Source organism: Cetorhinus maximus, chromosome 29 (genome assembly GCF_964194155.1).
Source record: "Cetorhinus maximus chromosome 29, sCetMax3.hap1.1, whole genome shotgun sequence".
In the NCBI taxonomy this organism is placed as follows: Eukaryota; Metazoa; Chordata; class Chondrichthyes; order Lamniformes; family Cetorhinidae; genus Cetorhinus; species Cetorhinus maximus.
In genome coordinates, this window is record NC_135907.1 from 20,424,168 (window position 1) to 20,442,731 (window position 18,564).

Genomic DNA, 18,564 nt, shown 5'->3' on the forward strand with positions numbered 1-18,564 from the left:
ATGGATTGCTTTGCAGAGGGGTTCAGCTTGAAATTTCAATGGATGATGTATTCTTTTATTTATCTATGTACTCAGGCTAAAAAGCCCCATATCCCTTACCGGGATAGCAAGCTGACCCGACTCCTTAAGGACTCATTAGGTGGAAACTGCCGTACAGTGATGATTGCTACTGTCAGCCCTTCAGCCATCAGTTATGAAGATACATATAATACTTTAAAGTATGCCAACCGTGCTAAGGATATCAAATCCTCTGTAAGTTTATTCACATTTATCTCGTATACAATCTCATATAATGTTGTAAATGTCTAATTGCACAATACTTATCTGTTTTCTCCATCTTCTATGAGTCCTTAAATTCTAATATTTACGAAAAAGCAACAGCAATTGTTTCACTATGATAAAGAGCCACAAAAGTAATTTGTGCTGTTTTGAAAAACTGCTTTCATATTGTGACCTGGGTTCAAGCCCCAACTTGAGAGAGGAAGTGAAGGCAGCTTAAAGAAGCTGGAATGGGACAGTATTCCCAATCCTCTATGCAGCAGAAACATAGGACACCAACTCGTATCTGATTCCCGCAGATCAGGTTTAAGATTCTGCTCGGCAGAGCGGCTCAGCGCAAAGTGGAAGCTGCTCCTTTTTGCCTCCTGGAGGACAACTGGAGCATTTTTTGGTTGAGGCTCGTGCAGTTCACCCGTTTGGTTGAGTTCTGAGGGGTTGCTGTGGAAGTGAATGACAGCAAATGTGAAACAAAAATTGAGGCAACAAACTCCTCAGGGCTTTTTTTGTGTGAAGGTTCATGAATGCATAATTGGGAATGGTGCCGGTGCAGTCAAGGCATGTTTTTTTAAAGTCAGGATTGAACTTCGTTGTAAAGGCCCATCAGCTTAACTGCTAACCTGAGATGTACTTGATGCTCTCTGGGTGCTGAAGAGGGGGGAAAAAAAAGGTGTAGCATGCCTAGCTTTATGATCCATTTACTTAACGAATGCAAAGCAGAATAAGCCACTCCTTATTTTCAGGGCACTTGTTTATAATGAATGGAATAAGTCAAATCTGTTTCATGGAAGGCTGGAATTTTTAATAGCGGTTTGGGATCATATTCTTTATATGAGAACTGCAAGCCAGCAGCTTTGATAGGATTTGTATCTAACCTGCTCTCAAAAGATTGCTGAAAATCAGACAGACACGTGGCTTATTAGTCTCTGAAAGAGGAAGGAAGTATAATGATTCAGGTAAGTCCAACCCAAAAGGTTCAGATGTTAATTATGCAGCGCACTTGTAACATTTGCTATAGCTTTCTGCGAAGAGGGTGGGCGAGAAATCATTTTCCAATATGGATAAAGGACCTCGGTGCTGATTTAAGTCTGTTCTGCAAAAAATAACAGATTTTCTGCAGTTCTCAATAGTTTTAGGAGGGTGAAACAATGGTACATGGACACTGATCTCCATTTGTTTCTGTTACAGCTGAAGAGTAATGTTGTGAGCCTGGACTGTCATATAAGTAAATATGCAGCCGTATGTGAGGAACTCCGGAAAGAGGCAAGCCTTTTTTTACATTATTTGTATGGTCTAAATTTTATTGTGAATGAAATGGTCCAGAATCTAATAGGCTCTGGATCTGATTATTTTATCTATCTCCCCCGCTAGCCACTTGCCATATCTAGAGTTAGGGGCTGTTCACTCCAATTAGAGAGATGCTAATATGGTTCCAGCTCTTAAAAAGGGTGATTAAGGTAGAGCTGAGTTACTATAACCTCATTAATTTGATCACCAATGGGTAAGGCACTCAATGATAAGAGGTGCCCCATATGACTACTTAGAGAAGGCATCATCCGGGACACAATATGGTTTCTGGGAAATATGATAGTGTCTTTCTAATCTGTATTTTTTAAGAAGTTAGTAAATGAGCGGATGAGTACTACCCACCTGAATTTTACGATCAGATGAAAAATGATGGCAGGAGAATGAAACAGATTACCATAACTGAGTGGCTATAACTCCCAGGATAGATTGAACAGACTGGGCTACTTTACTCTAGAAAATAGAAATCTGAAAGATGACCTGGTAGGTGATAATGAAAGGGTTGAGAAGAAAAACAGGGAGAAAATATTTCCACTTGTGGGGAGACCAAACCTGGAAATTATAAATATAAGATAGTCATTAATAAATCCAATAAGGAATTCAGAAGAAACTTCATGAACCAGATTGGCAAGAATGTGGAATGTGCAGCCACAAGGAGTAGTTGAGACAATTGTTATAGATGCATTTAAGGGGAAGCTAGATAAGTGCATGAGGTAGAAAAGAATAGAAGGGTATGCTGATGGACCTGGATGAAGAGTTGGCAAGAAGGCTCATTTGAAGCATAAATTCTAAGGTAGACCATTGGACGAAATGGCTTGCTTCTGTGCTGTATAGTCAATGAGAAGAACTAGTAGTCCAACAACTTTGCCCAATATGGTTATGATGCCTAATACATCATGATACAGATACTCCCCTAACCATCCACTTGTCATCTCCAGGGAGAGGCGAGAAACAAGCTTACAATCGTAGATAAAGGGGGATAAATCAGAAAATTCCTCTATAATCCCTTCATATGATCACTACTCGCCCAAGACATTGCATTGACCTTGATTTATATTAGAGGATCTATCTCTTTTGCTAAGTCTCCACCCTAGAGAGGTCCAGCTGTCTCTTGAAGGTGAATCAACGGGTGGAATTTTCCGTGCCTGCTGGCATCGAGCGTGATCAGCCACATGAGTGGACATTATAGCGCGATCGGTTTCACGATAGCATGCAACCAGTTCGCGATCGTCCACTCAGCCCGCCAACAGCAGTCCGTGTTTCCCACCATTGGACTTCGGGAACCTCATTGTCATACATCAGCATGTCGTCATCAGGCCAGCCCGCCGGAATTGTCTCCCCCACCTTGCTGGATCATCTGTCCACGTCGGCGGGAAAGCACACCAATGTGTTTCACATCAGCACATAAATGATGTACACTTGGCAGCCTGCACTTTGAGGGGAACTCGGAGGTGAGTACACAGTAATGTTGTGTAGCACTGGCCAGGGTCGCCTGTTGGACTTCAAGCTTGAGGGGCACTGGGGGGTCGGGGTCAAGGGCAGCCCTGCCGTTGAGGTGGCTTTTGAGGATGGGTGCAAGCGAAACCCTGCCACTGATGTGACTTGTGGGGGGCAAGCACACCCCTGCTGTTGAGACGACTTGTGGAGGGGAGGTGGGGGCCAAATGCCTGCTGTTTGAATATAGCACACAAGCATTCAGGGTGGGGGGTTAGGGTGGGTGAGGGAAGTGGCCACACATTAAGGAAACCTGTATAAATTGACCATTCCTCTGCAACTGAGACAGTTCAGGCGCAGCCACATTGATATGATTAGAGTTGGGCTTCTAGTTTATCTGCCCACTCAAGCAATGCAGAGGCATCAAAGTGCTACCAAGTGCTCCAAAGCTTTTCACCACCTCCCCTCGCCCTGGCATAGACTGCAAAGTCATGAGCCCTTTAGTGGATGGCAGAACAGTTGGATGACTGCACACGTTGTACAATCTCCTCGCTAAAGCTGGCCATGGAGCAGTCACTGCTGGAGGTGCTCACACCCCTTTGCACTGTCAGCATCCTGGTTTGGACTAGTCTCCCCCATGGTTCAAGCTAACAGTGCAGCCTTGCAGCGAGGGTTAGGAGAATGCCTGAGCTGAGAGCACAACATGCAGTCCAGTGGGCAAATCTGCCGCTAATCAGTCAGGTGGACTGGGGTGGAAGTGTTGGGGTTTCTGGTAGCCATGCAACGCACTAATCTCTGGCCATCCAAGTGGTGGCCAGCACACTCCGGGAATCGTTAACGGGCCTTCACACTTAACCAGGACAGATTCTTAGTACACCTATGCTAACCACATGTCCCTCTCTTTCATCCTGAGTAGCTGGACTGAGATACCTACCTTTATCTTGTGCAGAAAGGTTTCACATCTGAGTGACAAGAACACCGCTCATCAGAACAAGGAGCTATAGTCAGGGAGGCATTCTTGGGAGTTTATTGACAATAGTGAACAGTGTGCACAAGTGGTTAACACCCGGAACCAGGCTGTGCAACTAATTCTCCTTAACTTTCCTAACCTTGCCGCTACGCCTTGGTGCTCCCTGGACGTCAACAGCGGAGGCGGAGGCAGCCTGCTGACTGCAGCGCCCAGTCTGTGATGACCTTGCTGGGCACCCTCTGGACCTGCTTTTGGGGTCCTGCTGTTTGGCAGTGGCATCCTCCTCGTCCTCTGGAGCTGGAGCTGCTGATGTCACAGGAAGAGGGGAATTGAATGGGCTGGACACTCTCGGAGTCACATCGGAGTGGATGGATGGGCCCGGAGTGTGCACCTGCTGACCCTTATCCCTATGGGTGCCCGGAGGCCCCAGGCTGACTACTTGAAGAGCAGGGGGTAGTTGGAGTGAGATCAAGCTGCCTGGCACCCCTCTGACGTATACATTGTGGAGGCCAACTATGGCATCAGCTATGGAGTTGAGACGGTGCAGCAGTTCAGGAGCGACATCCTGGACCAAGGTCTCCATGGTGGCCGCCATCCTACCAATGTTGACCTTGGTGCGTTGGCATGCCTGCGCTATTACCTCAGAGTGAAGGTGGGCAGACCCCTCCATCATGCCTTGCAGTCTGAGGAATGCAGAGAACATCTCTTCCTGATGTTCCCGAGCCTGCCTTTGCAGCTCCAGCAACTGTGACATGACTGAGTCCAGACGCTTGCCATCTGACTCGGGACTCAGCAAATTCCTGGCCACCAGCAGTCCTCCGAGTGCCAGTGCCAAACACCAGGGAGGCCCCTGCCGCTGCCTGATGTGGATCAGACAGCTCAATGTGCTCACCAGATTGTGATCCCGAAGCTATTCTAAAGCTAGGTCCCACTGAAGTGTGTGTCTCTGCGCTGGTGGAAGGTGTAGGTGAGCGCTGTGACGGGATTTCAAGGAGGGTGCCTCCAGATTCCTCTTCAGAGGTTTCTTCGGGGCTTGATTGGAGCCCTGGGTTATGGATTCCATCGGCTGTTTCCCAGATGTGCCTGTGGAAGCAAGGAGAGATAATTGATGCATGGCAGTGGCCTGTGAAACAGGATACATTACTCACAGCATGGTCGTCTGATGTATGTTGCACTGCTTGAACCCTCACTTAGTAGAGCAGCACCAACCTCACTGTCAGCACAGGAGCGGTCCCAGTCATCACCAGCCAGCTGGATGGCTCTGTTTTGAAAGCCTGTGAGGACCTTTATTTCGGGCATTCTGCCACTGGTCAGCGACCTCTCCCTCTTGTGTGCCAGCTTTTTCTGCATGAATAGAGATGGAGAAAGTGTAAAGACGTCTGCCAGGCCAGATGATAAGTATGTCTGGTCTTGTGTGGGTGGTGAGTGGCCCCATGGACTGGGTGAGGACAATGACGGTGCGTGTGAGAGAGTGAATGGTGATGTCCCTTGAACTGGCAGCGAGTGAGATCACTGTGAATGTGTGATGGGATTGTGAGTTTGTGAGGTGAAAGTGATAAGAAGAGTGATTTACCCTGGCGGAACGGAGGAGATTATTCATCCCCTTGTGGCACTGAGTGGCTTTCCGCTTTTGAAGGGCATTGGCTCTGACCACCGCTGGCATCGTCTTCCAAGCTGGGTTAGTGCTGTTGCTGCCCATCCTGCAGCCAGAGCCGGGGTAGAGGACATCCCGGCAGGCCTCCACGGCATCCAAAAGGCGCTTGAGGGATGCGTCACTGAACCTGGGGGCTGCAGTCGTCTTCAGTTTCAGGGCCATGTCTTCCGTGCAGCAATGGTGGCCTGGAAGCACTGAGGTGTGTGCTTGTGGCTGTACTTTAGATATGGTGCCTGGCATGATGCAGCAGCAGGATGATGGTGCCCGCTCGCCATGGAAACGTGGTGTGCCCTGGGAGTGCATAAATAATGTGGCGGGTTTGGGACGATACAGCGTGAAAACCTGCCATTGCGGCCGGCGGGTAAAACGTTGTTTTACCCGCACTCTACTGCACCTAGTGCAAATCTGACAAAATTCCACCCATTCACTGCATAAGTCAGGAACCTTTTCTGCAGGTGCTCTATTCTCTTACAAAGAATAAGTCTGACCTAGTTCTGCTGTGACTTAACTTGTAAGTTTACAAAAGTGTATACATTAAAAGTACTGTGTTGACTGTAAAGCACTTCATGTCTGTGGCCTTGAAAGGCGCTATATAAATACAAATCCTTTCAATCAAATTGCTGCACATCTGTGTTTCTCTAATATATGAAGGCCTGTTTCTTTGACCCTCTCTAGGTAACTAGGGTATTTTAAATAATGAATTAAGCATGTGGCCCTTCTCTGTACCCTTTCCAAAGCCTCAGTGTTGCACACAATGTGAGGGGATCAAACTGGAGACAGTATTCCAACGTGAAGCCTAACCAAGATCTTTTATAAGAACAAAATCACATGTCGCCAAGAGGTTACAAGGTAGAGGTTACTCTAGCAAGGTAGAATTGTAATCTGCGCATTATATTAAGAATTAGCTGTGATGTACATGAACTGCAAATGTAATCTGCTTGGAGACAGCATTTATATAGCCTCCCACAGAGATTGTTGTTAGAACCTTTGCTCTTCATTATCTTGATGACTGACCTACATGTTGCTGGTGAATGAAAATTTGAAGATTATTCAAATAATAAGAGCATTAGGACTGTGGATGATTCTGAACTACTGCCATCAAATTTTGATGCGTAAATGGACCCCTACATGGTAAAAATGTGGTGTTGTACATGTGGACCTATCCAATGCTAAATAAACACATATCCTACATGGAACAAAAATGAATGCACCCATGAAAGAAGAAAATTGGTCTGTTATAGTGTGTAATAATTTGAAGATTCATGACCAATGCCTTGTAGCTCTGTTGAAAGCAAACAAGGGATTTGGTTGTATTCACAGGACAATTCACTACAAAATAAAACCTACCATTTTATCTGTGAAATTTGAGACTATGATGTAATTCTGCATAATTTTCTAATAGTCAGTAGACTTCAGGCTCTCATGTAACTTTTTGTTTCCTTGTCCCTCTCTTTCGTTTACTGACCCCTGGCCTCGGTTAGTAGGCTCTGGGGAGGAGAGAGAGATTGTATCGGTGAGGGAGAGAAAAAGGCATGGGACTGAGGGTGTTGACATGTGTGTAGGGGAGCAGACAGCATGGGCGGGAGAGTGTGGAATGGAAGAGAGCATGGCATGGGAGGGATGGGTTTAAAGTATGGTTACAGATAAAGATATTAATTTCACTGGAAATGTTTTGCAGGTCTCTGCTAATTTAGCATTAATATAAAAATAGTTGTTGTCTTTGAAATGCCTACCATTTCAGGAAACCTGCTCTAATGAAAGGGAATTGTCCTAGCGCAAGCTTGCTTTAAGTTTTTTTTCATTTGTTTTCCCCATATGCCATGAAGATGTTTCTCCCTCTCCTGACATATCTGTTCTTCTCTTCATTAGCAGCTGGGCACTCCTATTGCTGTTTCCCAAATAGAAAAGTCTTTGTTCAGATTTGTGTATTTGTACATTTCAGAGACGTGTCTTTTTCTTACTGTATCTTAATGCATTTATGGTGATCAATTCTGACCATCCTAGTGCAGAATGCAAAGGATTTATGATACTGCATTGTGACTGTCCTATAGGTTATAATGGGTTTACCGTGCTCTTTTCTAGCTAGAGACTAATGTGTTTTCACTCTGGTGTTCCAACTATCTCAGTACAAGTTGTAAAGTGTGTTATTCATACAGACCCTGTGTAGGATCTGTTGAGTTTATGGTGCTATATCTTGGCTTCCTATGAGCAGCACGTTGCTTAACTTGTAGGTCTTTCTGAATGTCTTGATTTTTTTTTACTTAAAACAGGATCACATTTGAAGATTTTTTAAATGTTTCTAGTAGGCTTCCAGCTCCCCATCTGGGAAAAGCTATGTAAAAATCTGTTCTGTTTAACCTTTGGTCCAGATGAATAGATGCAATTAAGTTTTAGGCTTTAGGGCGCTTTGCTGGGAGAGGTGTGTTTTCTACTTTCTGTCTTCTGTTAAAGGTGATTTCATGAATGTGCTGGTTAACTACAGTACACTTAATATTAGAAATAATTGTCCTAAAGGGCTTGTAAACTAATAAAATACTCCCTCCTTATTGCGTGTGTTCAGTCCTAATTATTGATCCCTTTTTATGGAATTTGAAGCCTATGATTTGACTTGCAATTAATTTTTTGCATTTAATGTGCGCTAATTTACAATGGATGTGTTGTATCTAGAAATTTCTGTAGAATTAAGATGGAAAGAACATGCTTATTGTCATAAATTATCTTTCAAGTTTGCATTAACTACAAACAGAGTTGATACTACACTTGAGCACATATGCATTAGCATCATGTTCTGATACTAACTACAGTAACACACAGGCAACAGAAGGAAAACACTTTTCGGTCTGTGAGACTGCACAAAATGGTCCTCAGTGGAACTGCCTTTACCAGATAAATGGTGATTATCTCTGCTGCAATATGTTTCCATATTTTGTTGGGCCAAACAGATTGCAAGTATCTTTCCTCTTTCGTAATGTTCAGCATTAAAATTAAGCCCAATCATCAATTTCAAATGAGATATTCCACTCATCAGTGCTGCTGTCTTTTATTATATTCTTTTGAGTTGAGAAACCTCAGTCTTGGGTGTGCCTGAGGGAAGGGGAGAGGGAGGGTTTGTGTGTGGCTGCCCTCTATGGAATTCTGTTTAGAGCATGGCCTTACAGCCCTTGGGTAGTAACAAATTCCTGTGTGATTAGCCACAGCCTAACTCAGTTAAATGGACAATAACTGACTCCTTTGGAATCTTATTTATCCTCAGGTCACACAACTGAAAGACAAGCTGAAGGCCTACGAGGAAGCAAAGTGTACCATCTCCAAAATTGATCGTAGTCCAACCCTGACAAAGCCATCCAGTCAGCAGCAGCGGTAGGGTACCTAATTTCACTCATTCATTGCACCAGTGTCAGACAACTATAGAATAGATTCTTTTTTATAAAGAAAATATATGCTTCACAGTAAATGCATGCGCAAGCAAGCTACTGCATCAGTAATTCCAAACACCAGTTGGGTTTATTTATTTACTATAGAGGTGACAATCTGCAAAACTTCACTTTTGGCAATTAGAATTCATATTATAAAGAAGACACCATTCTATCAGATTTCACACTTGTGATCTGATAACTTCATTGTGCTAGATGTCTGCTCTCCCTGTTCAGCAAAAATATAACTTACATCTCTGTGCGTAATATTGTCTGTATTAAACTCCAATTAGACCAACCATTCACATCAATTCCATCCTGGAACCAAAATTGTTGTGATAACTGCAGTTTAATACAAGCTACACTTAAGTTAACAGTGAACCAGTAATCCATTCATATTACGGCTACACCCCCAAGGACCAACCAAAACTTTCAACTATCGTTATTCAGTTCTCTGAATGTTTGAGTTTAATTTCCTCCCCTCCCCTCATACTTGCATTCAGATGGAGTGTCTTATTTAAATTGTTAACCGCCGTTGGTTGAAATACTTTATTTGCTGTCAACCTTGACATTTAATGATATTTCAATCAACAGGAGAAGAAGAAACAGAAGTTCTATTGTCAATTAAATTTTAGAGGCATGTTTGATTCCAGTTGAGTGCATTCTCTTATTTGGCAAGAAAACACTTGATTATATAAGAAATTGCCCCCTTTGGAAACCTGTCTTCCTAATGCTATTAACTGAATTTTGGATCTCTGAACTCATGCATTAGAAGAGGTTGTTTCAAAACTCTAGCAGCAGAAACACCTATAAATCACTGCAACAATTTTTAAAAAGCTATTAATAATTAGACATTTTTAGCATTTCAAACCTCTTTAGTACAGCAAAAATGTTAAATTGTGCACTGGAACTGAAGGAAATTGAAAATAGTGTGGATAAGTTTCTGGAAATTACAGTTCCATCTGTAAAAAGAAAAGGTGGGTTAAAATTACAATTTTTGCCTCTTTGAAAACTTCCACTATTTGAGCCATTACATATTTTCAGCAATTTCTGCTTTTATTTCTGGGTTTTAGTGTTTACATATTCTTTTTTCTACATGGAATTCAGTCCCATTGAAACAAATGAAACTGCACGGCCCTTGTGCAGATCAGGATTTTGAATACATTTAAGTAAGGCAAAAAGGAAAAAAATGAATTTGGGAAATTGAGACTATTTCAGTTGTCTTAAAAGGAATGATGGCCTAAACGTATTTGGGGTGTGACTGTTCATCAGCACCTAAGCTGAATTAAAATCAGGGAAGAAAATAAAAGATGGTCTTTGTGGTTAGAGGTAAAAGAATGCTATTTTTGCTCTAGAGAAACACCTGAGTTTGTTGAGGACACCTTAATAATCTACCACCTTGAGTATAAGCAGCTAGGATAGTCTCCTGTATGATGTGAAAATGCAACAAAAACTGAAAATGTTGGAAAAACTCAGCAGGTCGGACAGCATCTGTGGAGAGAAAAAAACAGAATTAACGTTTCAAGTCCTTATGACTCTTCTTCAGAGCTAAAGAGAAGTAAAAATGTAATGAAATTTATGCTGTTTAAGGAGGGTGGGGCAGGTGAGGCTGGATAGAAGGCCAGTGATAGGTGGAGGCAAAGGAGAGATTGCCTGAGATGTCATGGACAAAAGGGTGTTAATAGCTAAAGGAGATGCTGATGGTGACATTAAGGTCAGAAAGCAGAATGTGATAATAGCAGGGCAAGGGTAAGGACTCTGAAAAGAACAACATGAACAAGTGACAGATGGCCCTTGTGGGGGTGGGGGGAGGAGACGGTGGTGGAAAAAAAGATTGAAAATAGGACAAAAGGTGGGGATAAAAAAATGAATAAAAATGAAAATAAATAAACATCGGTGGATAAAAAATAAAAATGAAAATGAATATTGAAAAATGGGAGATAAAAAGGGGGTGAGGATGGGGGAGAGAGTTCATGATCTGAAGTTGTTGAACTCAATGATAAGTCCGGAAGGCTGCAAAGTGCCTAATCGGAAGGTGAAGTGCTGTTCCTCCAGTTTGCGTTGGGCTACACTGAAACATTGCAGCAGGCCAAGAACGGATATGTGGGCATGAGAGCAGGATGGGGTGTTGAAATGGCAAGTGAGAGGAAGGTATGGATCATGCTTGCAGACAGACCAAAGGTGTCCCGCAAAGCGGTCACCCAGTCTGCGTTTGGTTAGGGTCTGTCCGCTAGCATTACCCAGACCTCCCTGTCGCTTGCCATTTCAACACCCCATCCTGCTCTCATGCCCACATGTCCATCCTTGGCCTGCTGCAATGTTCCAGTGAAGCCCAATGCAAACTGGAGGAGCAGCACCTCATCTTCTGATTAGGCACTTTATAGCCTTCTAGACTTATCATTGAGTTCAACAATTTCAGACCATGAACCCTCTCCTCCATCCTCACCCCCTTTTTTTTCTCCCATTTTTCAATATTCATTTTCATTTTCATTTTTTATCCACTGATTTTTATTTTTATTTACATTTTTATTCATTGTTTTATCTGCACCTTTTATCCTATTTTCAATCTTTTTTCCCCCACTATCGTCCCCTCCCCCCACCCCCACAAGGGCCATCTGTCACTTGTTCATGTTGTTCTTTCCAGAGTGCTTACCCTTGCTCTGCTATTATCACATTCTGCTTTCTGACCTTAATGTCACCATCTCCTTTAGCTATTAACACCCTTTTGTCCATGACATCTCAGGCAATCTCTCCTTTGCCTCCACCTATCACTGGCCTTCTAACCAGTTTCACCTGCTCCACCCTCCTTAAACAGTATAAATTTCATCACATTCTTACTTCTCTATAGCTCTGAAGAAGAGTCATAAGGACTCAAAACGTTAACTCTGGTTTTTTATTTCTCTCCACAGATGCTGTCAGACCTGCTGAGTTTTTCCAGCATTTTCTGTTTTCGTTTCAGATTTCCAGCGTCCACAGTATTTTGCTTTTATCATGTAAAAATACCTCTTTTTAAAGCTGGTAATACTGCAACAGACTGTTGCACAGGTTCCTGCAGTGAATGACATGGATAATTGAAACCGAAACCTATCAGGATTGTCTTGTATTCAAATAGACTTGCTTCTTGTAATTTAATACTTTGCATTTTTATTTAATGGAAGTCAAAGATTATGGTTGTTTTTTAATCCATATTGTTTTTTCCCCACACCACTCTTGCTGTCTTCTGAAGGTGATGATGGCCACTGAAGTGCAGTTTCATTTTTGTTGGTGCGTTTAATTCAAATGGCCATTCGGCCATTGTGTGGTGTAGTTAGACTGTAATTGCCCTGCTTTTTTGATTGTATGCATTTTAAGCCTGACACCACTGAAGCCAAGCCTGTGACCCCTTTGTTGCTTACCAGCCAGAGCTAATCCTGAATACAATCATCCTGGATTACCTTCAGTGAAAATAGTTGTTTCTTCGTGTCAGCCTTCATGAATCCAGTAGGTTTACATTGGGATTGCTTTGGGAGCTGTCAGTTCAAATGCCCTACCAGCAGCCAGCATTAAAGTAGTCAGAGACGGGTGTTTAATACTGGCACAATCCAGGCATGAATAGCTCTGTAACACATCATCTATTTAACCATTGAACCATAGATGGAGAGAGTAGGGTGAGTAGCTGATACTTGAGGCAGGCACTGGCATAGCCATGACCACATAGAATAAATTCTTCCAGGCCTTGCATAAAGCGGGCTTCGCAACCTCTACCACCTAGAAGGACAAGAGCAACAGGTGCATGGGAATCCTACCCCTGCAAGTTCCCCTCCAAGCCATAGGCTGTCCTGACTGATGTTTTTAAACACAACACTCAAACCAAGTAAGAGATTATCTCCTTTTTTAACTCTGTTAGTTTTCATAGAACGTGCAGATGAATGGGCAATGGCATATTCAATCTCTTTAGAGAGAAAGGACATTTTGGGTGTGCATATTGAATTTGTTCAGGTAGATTACTTGCCTTTCAGCTGAGGTGCTTTTGCTGTGAGCTGCAGAAAATATACTCTATGACAATGCAGTTTATAACCTTTTAATGCGGTCTGCTGTTTGAGCTGAGGAACGCATTCTTTTTACGTGTTCTTTGTATACTAGAGTTAGACAGCACTTAGTTTTGTCTTCAAGCACTTTCTTGCATATTTGTCATACGGGGGAGGGTGATGGCTGAAGGCAGATGGCAATGAAAATGTGCATTAAATCCATTTACAACGATCAAAAAGCAAAGGCCTCCGTTATTTCAATATTTCCTGGTAAACCTTTCAATGGCCTAAAAGAACGAGGAACATTGGATACATTTCCTCTGCCCCGCCCCCACCCCATATTTATACAGTGTATTGAACAAGATAGTATGTGCAGGGAAACTGTCGGAATTTCAAACAACCACTCAACAGCCTCTGTAGTCTTGATTCCTCAAGACCACAATTCCTAAGGCTACTGTGGTCCCTGTCTTCTTAATTCATAAGGACCTTTCAGTTGAATGTTTCTAAGACAAGACTGTAAACAGCATGAAAGATGGTGAGAGAGAAGTGTTGATGCTGTTGTGGAAAGGGAGGGGGATAAACTTTGCTGTCCTTGGCTGCCCTTTTATGGAGGTTGTTAGTTCTGATGGGTTGGCAGTCATATTGTGAGGCTTCCTATTTGTTTTGTGCATTGAACAATTTGATAGGTGTTGACTTCCCAAGCATTAACCCTCTGGTCGCTGAGGGAGCAGGCATGTGCTAAAGGTAACTGCACTCTGGTTGTCTGAGGTTTGTAAAGGATGTTTCAGTAGATTTCCCAGGTAAAGTAGTTATTTCCCCCTGCAGAATGTTAAGGAGATTGATTTTAGAGATGGGAATGGCATTAGAACCCCTGAAGGGGTTGCAATTAGACAGGTGGAATTATTATAATTGGTGCCAATAATTTCTTTGAGAGTTTGAAATAAAGTCACTTATTAATGAATCACCTAATCTTGATCTTTCTTCACTCTGTCCTGTTGCCAGGTGGCAATTGGAAATATAAAGCTAAAGTCTGCCTTGGGCATTCCAAATGTTTGTAGTCTTGGTTGTTAAGGATATGTTGACAAGTTTAACATTGCTGCAGAGTGTTTTGTATTTGCCTGGGCATTTCTCTTCGGCACCAGGTTAGGCCCTGACTTCAGGTGCATCTACACTATCTGCAGCTTTGGTTGCTTTGCACAGGTGCTACAGTTATAGTATTGATGCATTCTTGAGAGGGAACTTTGCAGCTCCCATGTTTTTTAAATGTTGTTTACCTTTGTCAGCTTTTGTCCCATGTGCCCATGATATTGACTGAGAGCATGGGAAAGTGACTGCAGACATCTCCCTGGTTCCCTCCAATACCACTGCTGTAAATGGCCTGGGGAGGTGTTGAAGAATTTGTGTAGCTGAGATAATTGTCTCCTTGGTCTTCTGATTTTTAGCACAATTACAATTGGCATGTCATCTGGGGATGAACTGAGTGTGTTGACTGAGTCCAGGGTTGTGTAATTGTTCTAATGGCCTATGAAAGCAATTTAACAGTTGAGTCCTCCAGTGCCTAATGACTGATAATTCATGTTCCTCATGATGTCAGAACATCAATTTAAGCTGCAGGTTTTGCTGCTAACGAGAAACTGTAGCAAGAATTTCATTTACAACAGATTGTTAAGATTTAAAGCTGTATCGTGCTGTTCCGTAATTATAATTTTGCTTTGAAAAAGCCAGTATTGTACATTTAAATAGGTGTGATTTATTCCCTCCCAGAGTTGTGTTCAATGTTCTCCTACAGTTACTGCTTTAATTTTTCTTCTTGTGTGAATTTCAACAGTAAATGTTAGGCTATTTAACTATGAGGGGTCATTGATCTGTCTACAGATGCAGATCATCTCTCTCTCTCTCTCTCCCCCCACTCCCTAGCTCCTCCCTTCTCCTTCCCCGCTCTATTCCAGCTTGACATTGCTGAGGCCAATTGCGCTAGACCAATTTGTCATGCCTATAATAACCACATAAGGATGATAAGAAAAAATTGCAAACATTCATTTGAGGTAGTACCTAATTTCTTCGCAGTAAGGCTATTTCATTCTGTGCACTGATCTGAATTATGCCCAGTGCGGAAGGGGTGCTGCGCACTTGGAGGTTTTGGGCTTGGTTTAACCAAAATACTAGTCTGCCAGTTCAAGTGGAAGTTAATGATTCTGTGGCTTTATTCAAAGAAGATCAGGAACTACTCGTGTTGTCCTGACCGATGTTTATCCCTCATTCAAAACAGATTAACTGGTGATTTATCTTATTAACTGGTACCTTGCAGCATACAATCTGACTGCACTTCAAAAGTAATTTATTGTTTATAAAGTGCTTTGAGATGTGAATATAGATTCAAGTCTTTCTTTATCATATGTAACATGCTCCTTGCCTCTCTTTTTATTACCTCAGTAGTTGTTCGTTGATGAACCACTTTAGGATAAGTAGACAAAGCTCTTTTCAGTATATGTACAAAAGTGACCCGAAATAAGTTATTTCCTTGTTGCGGAGAAGCAATGGTCCAGCTAAGGTCAGTGCTTGCAGCTTGTGTGAGGAAGGTTATGTACATTAAATTGATCGCTCCCTGCCCCCCAGTTGTAATGCAGGTGAATTGTGATTGGGATCATCTGAATTACAATCACAAGAACAAAATTCGTCACTTAAGATTTAACCCATCAAACTTTTGGTGAATTAAAAAGAGAAAAAGGTGGAAATACTCAGCAAGTCTGGAAACATCTGTGGAGAGAGAAATGGAGTTAAAGTTTCATCCCTTATTCAGCGACTGTGGCTCCTAGTTCTAAATCCTCCCAGCATCTACCCTGTCAAGTCCCTTAAGAATTTTATGTTTCAATGAGAAAAATCCTAATGTTCAATCAATTTGATATTTTCAACATAGTTGTAATCGTCTTAAACAAGATAGCACCAAGAGCTGTGTGACTTTATTATTTGTTAAGCTATCTATTGCAGAAATAAGCAGACAAGAACACAAGAAATAGGAGCAGAGTAGACCATATGGCCTGTTGATCCTGCTGCAGCATTTAATATGATCATGGCTGATCTTGAGCTTCCAACTCCGTTTTCCTGCCTGCTCCCCATATCCCTTAATTCCCTGGGAGAACAGAAATCTGTCCATTCCAGTCTTAAATGTATTCAACGATGGAACGTCCACAACTCCCTTGGGTAGAGAATTCCAAAGATTCACAATCCTTTGAGTGAATTAATTTCTCCTCATCTCAGTCTTAAATGATTGGCCCCTTATCCTGAGACTGTGTCCCCATGTTTCTGAGTCTAAAATTAGACTCTTCGACCAGCGAAAACAATCTCCCAGCATCTACCCTATAAAACCCCTCCAGAATTTTGTAGGTTTCAATGAGATCATCTCTCATTCTTTTAAGCTCCAGAGAATATAAGCCCAATTTACTTAGCCTGTCATCATAAAGCAACCTCCTCATCCCAGTGACCAATTTAGTGAACCTTTGCTACACAACCTCCAATGCAAGTATATCCTTTCTTAAATGTGGAGACCACCACTGCAAACAGTATTTCAGATGTGGTCTCACTAAAACCCTGTACAATTGTAGTAAGACTTTATTCTTGTACTCCAACCCTCTTGCAGTAAAGGCCAACATGCCATTTGCCTTCCTAATTGCCTGCTAAACCTGCATGCTAACTTTCTGCGTTCCTTGTATAATCACACCTAAGTCTCTTAGAACGTCAATACTTAGAAGCTTTACACCTTTTAAAAAATATTCTGCTTTCTTATGACCAAAGTGAATAACTTCACACTTCCCTGCATTACACTCCATCTGCCATCTTGCTGCCCACTCACTTAACCTGTCTATATCTCTTTGCAGCCTCTCTGCGTCCTCCCCTCAGCTTACCTTCCCACCCAGCTTGGTGTCATCAGCAAACTTTGATATATTACTCGGTCTCTTTAAATCATTAATATAGAGTGTAAACAGCTGAGGCCCCAGCACTGATTTGTGCAGAACTCCACTAATAACTGCATGCTGACTTGAAAGAGCCCTATTTATGCCCACTTTCTGCTTTCTTTCCATTTAAAGCATTTGTTGCTACTTTAAGAAAAATTTCAGAAGAGCCTTCCTGTTCCATTTGCCGCCCATTCATTCCTGAGTATCTCTGGTGAATAGTATTGGATTATGGTTAATTTTGTGCAATGGACCAATGCCCGAGAAACACTGATTTCACTGTGATTATTTAGCACCTTATTGATGTCAAAGACCAGAAACTTTATTCCATCACTCTAAGCTGAATTTGAGTTCTGATCCCAGGTTCGATGGGGCATTGTTCTACTTCTGAGGTGCCCAAACTACTTTTTTTGTCACAGACAGCACTCAAATTCTGGCAATCTAACGACTCAGACCGAGGAAACTCAGACACATTTACTAGCTTGTCTTTTGAATTTTGCTTGACACCATTACACCATTGCAGAATAAATCATAATTCATAACCAAAATTCATTTGTATAGATCAATGTTCCCTTAAGCTGTGTGGCAGCGCAGTGATCTAGAAGTTCCTCGCAGGTCCCTTTAAGGACCTACGGACTTCAAATCGTCCACACACTCAAAAACAAAACTAGAGGGTATGTTACTTGAGATATTTGCAAATTAATTGCAAATAGGCCTGATTTCCTTGGGCTTATGGGTAAATTGCCAGGGTTTGGGTGCTGCCTGTGACAAAAAATTAATTGCAACATGTATTTAAACTTTATTAGCATTTGAGACTTACCAAAGCATGGACACCCTTGTTTTTCTTTAGTTTGGACTTCAACCAAAGACCTTAACATTTGCATCTTTGAGTTTACAAAAACAAAAGTTTATAAATTACAATTCTTTGCATAAGTTGCTGGCAGGTTCACCATTTTGAGAACAGCTTCAAACCGTTCTTTTCTCTTCTCAATGTCCAGCTTAGTGAAGTCTTTGCAGGATGTTTTTGCTGATTGCCAAGTGATTCAAAAGAGCTATTTTGACTTGGAAGCGAATGCTAAGGAAATGGAGCTGAAAACATTCTTTCGATTACGGGACCAAGAGCGGATTAAAATATTGTGTTCAGAACAGCGATTAGAACAGGTGAGACTTTCCACGTTAAATTGGAATATAAATTAAAGACCTCATTCTTATTGGATGCCAAGGTGCTAGTTAATCAGGCAGTTTAGGACAGCAGTCTACTGGGATGCCTTTTCAGGGATGCAATAATAAAGAAAAAGAGCCTTTTCCAATATTTGAAGTGTTAATATCCTTTTTGTCATTGTTTTTGTAATGATTGATTCTCTACTCAATCTATAATTTTTTTAAAAGTGTTGTATGTACACATTCCTTGGTCTATAAACCTCTATTTCCGTGTATTTTGTCACACTTGCCAACATTTTCCCATTTTTCTTTATTCATTTACGGGATGTGGGCTTCACTGGCTGGGCCAGCATTTTATTGCCCATCCCTAGTTGCCCCTGAGAAGGTGGTGGTG

At 42.1% G+C, this 18,564-nt stretch overlaps 1 protein-coding gene across 1 annotated transcript in view; it reads left to right on the forward strand.

Moving 5' to 3' along the window:
• The window catches only part of LOC144669513 (kinesin-like protein KIF18B), an 81,619-nt gene that overhangs the window by 34,273 nt on the left and 28,782 nt on the right, over positions 1–18,564 (forward strand). Inside the window, exons 7-10 of the mRNA XM_078531981.1 lie at positions 76–252; positions 1,465–1,539; positions 8,893–8,999; positions 18,008–18,170. Of these exons, the coding sequence (XP_078388107.1) occupies positions 76–252; positions 1,465–1,539; positions 8,893–8,999; positions 18,008–18,170 (522 nt within the window). The remainder of the gene's footprint in view (positions 1–75; positions 253–1,464; positions 1,540–8,892; positions 9,000–18,007; positions 18,171–18,564) is intronic.